This window comes from Octopus bimaculoides, chromosome 18 (assembly GCF_001194135.2).
Source record: "Octopus bimaculoides isolate UCB-OBI-ISO-001 chromosome 18, ASM119413v2, whole genome shotgun sequence".
Classification (NCBI taxonomy): domain Eukaryota; kingdom Metazoa; phylum Mollusca; class Cephalopoda; order Octopoda; family Octopodidae; genus Octopus; species Octopus bimaculoides.
In genome coordinates this window covers 6,801,499-6,804,296 of record NC_068998.1, presented here as the reverse complement: position 1 = coordinate 6,804,296, position 2,798 = coordinate 6,801,499, and the positions used below count along the sequence as shown (strand labels likewise).

At 30.8% G+C, this 2,798-nt stretch overlaps 1 protein-coding gene across 1 annotated transcript in view; it reads right to left on the bottom strand.

Moving 5' to 3' along the window:
- LOC106870034 (sodium/hydrogen exchanger 9) overlaps positions 1–2,798 on the bottom strand; it is a 124,381-nt gene that overhangs the window by 19,522 nt on the left and 102,061 nt on the right. Inside the window, exon 18 of the mRNA XM_052974351.1 lies at positions 1,569–1,665. Coding sequence (XP_052830311.1) covers positions 1,569–1,665 — 97 coding nt within the window. The remainder of the gene's footprint in view (positions 1–1,568; positions 1,666–2,798) is intronic.

The following is a 2,798-nucleotide window of genomic DNA, read 5'->3' as shown; positions in this document are numbered from 1 at the left end:
ATATATATATATATATATATATATATATATATATATATATACATATATACATGCATATGTACAAATATACAAACTCACATGCACGCACACTCAAGCATATATGTGTATATGTTTCACTTGTTTGTCAATTGACTAGATCTGAGACTATATATTGAAACTGGTCACCGACAGTTGTTCTTCAAATGCAGTAGAACTGTCAGGTGACCTTATTGTATAATTGCAACAAAAACGTTCTGATGTTTCATAACAGATTGCCCAAATTAAGAAATAAATAAAATATACATATATATCAGTCATTTGTGAGTGATATATATCCCCAACAGTCAAAATTATTCTTCAATAACAAGTGTCTCACACACAGACACACACACACAAGTATGCATGCTTCATGTTTCATTAAATGTGCAACTATATTCAATTTAACTTTTGCTTATTTTATAGGTTCCATATTTTCTTATTACTATTTCACAGTTCCTAAATCCATATCCAAATTTTTAAGATCTTCACAGACTCATTACCAAGACCTGAAATGAAAATATCTAGCATCTGTGTTGGTTCCTTATACACTGATTGAAGAAATAACACAAACATTAGATATTTTCATTTCAATTCTTGGTGATGCGACTGAAATTCTAGAAACCTCATAAATGAATTTAGGAAAAACTGTAAATAAAATTAATAAAATATGTAAAGAAAAGAAAATAAAATAAAAATGATAAAATTTGAACATAGTTGTTTATTTAATGAAACATGCATAAAAGAAAATCTATTCCCCATATATACATATATATATATACACACACACATATATATATATATATATATATATATATATATATATATATATATATATATATATATATATATATATATATATACTTATACTCTATCAATTGAGTGTTCTTATCTTTATACATGTTACACTCATATTTGTTTTGTATACACACAGACACACACACACACACACACAAATTGAAGTATGAGTATTTTATGAGTTTATGAGTAAGCAGGAGAAGGGAAAGTGTTACTAGGACGAAAACATATTCATGGATAATGAAATTGTTCCACACACACACACACAAACTCACACATACACATGCACGCACATATATACTCCTCCATTTTCATGCGTTTTCTTCATCCATTATAATGGACAAACAAAAATGTAGACAAAACAGACAAAAAAAAATAATAATAAAAATAAAACAAACAAAAACAATTATATAAACAGTTTCTGGCTGTGGGTAAGGAATTGCTGCTGCTACTTCCAAATGTGCCATTATTGCCATGACATGGTAAATAATTAATTAGTAATTGGTGTGATTTTCTTTTGGGGGTTTTCTTATTTTTGTTGTCTTTTTTTTGTTTTTGTTTTTGCAAGTTAAGGAACAATTATATTGAGTGAGAGAAAGAGAGAGGGAGGAATTAGCTGGCAGTTGTAGTTTTTCCTTTTTTTGTTTTTCTTTTGCTTATGTGTTCATGTGTGGGTGTTTGTGTGTGCGTATGTGCGTGTGTGTGTGTGTGTGCATGTGTGTAGAAAGAAAAGGGTTTAAATTAGACTTGGTCACCATGGGAACCGGGCAGATTGATGCGCAGGCTTAACTGGTGGTGGTTACTTTCCCCAAGTCCAAGGTCTCCGCTTGTTGCATCATCTTCCAAGTTAATCTGTCAGAAAGAAAGCATAAAATATTTACAGTTTTATTTAATTATTTATGAAAATTGACGTAATTCTACACAGATAAAATACAAGATTAGAAGAGATATTAAAATATTGTTCAATAAACAAAATCAATTGACATCAAACTCTTCTGATAATATTCTATTAATTACTTATTAATATTAATCAAATTAGAAAGAAAAACACAACACAAAATACAAATTTAATTTCTTTTTCCCCTACGGGAGAAAATTCCATATTAAGACAGTAAACCATAAAAATATTTATCAAGTTATTAATAGACATAGAACCAATATTTAAAATCTCTCTTGTTTTTATATAATGTTATACTTGTACATATTATATAGTATATAATAATAATAATAATAATAATAATAATAATGGCTTTAAATCTTGCCACAAGGGCCGCCATTTTGGGGGAGGGGATGAGTCGATGTAATCGACTCCAGTGTTTAACTGGTACTTAATTTATCAACCCTGAAAGGATGAAAGGCTAAGTCAACCTCGGTGGAATTTGAACTCAGATCAGAGCGACAGGTGAAATACTGCTCCAGCGCACTACCTTTGTGATAATAATAGCAATGGTTTCAAATTTTGCCACAAGCCCAGGAATTCTGGCAATGGATCATATGCAATGTTTCGAGTGGCACATGTGCTTCGAAAGTGCCTCGTATATGTGCCCTTGTTGTGTGCTACCTGGTTACATGAGTATAAGTGATTTCATTCCTTATGAGACTGAGGTGGATTGCCAATAACAACAAATTCTCTAGACTCTGATTATTTTCTTTCTCTTATTTGAATAGGAGATTTGTACCGAAATATTAAGGGGTTATTAAGTAATCTATGTAAGTTAATACAAATATCATTATCTTTGTTTTTGTTCATTGACATCACAAATATTTTTTCCTACTCTAGGCACAAGGCCCGAAATCTTTGGGGAGGGAGCCAGTCGATTAGATCGACCCCAGTATGCAACTGGTACTTAATTTATCGACCCCGAAAGGAAGAAAGGCAATGTCAACCTCAGCAGAATTTGAACTCAGAACATAAAGACAAACAAAATACTGCTAACCATTTCGCCAGGTGTGCTAACATTTTACAAATATTCTTTTTTTTTTCT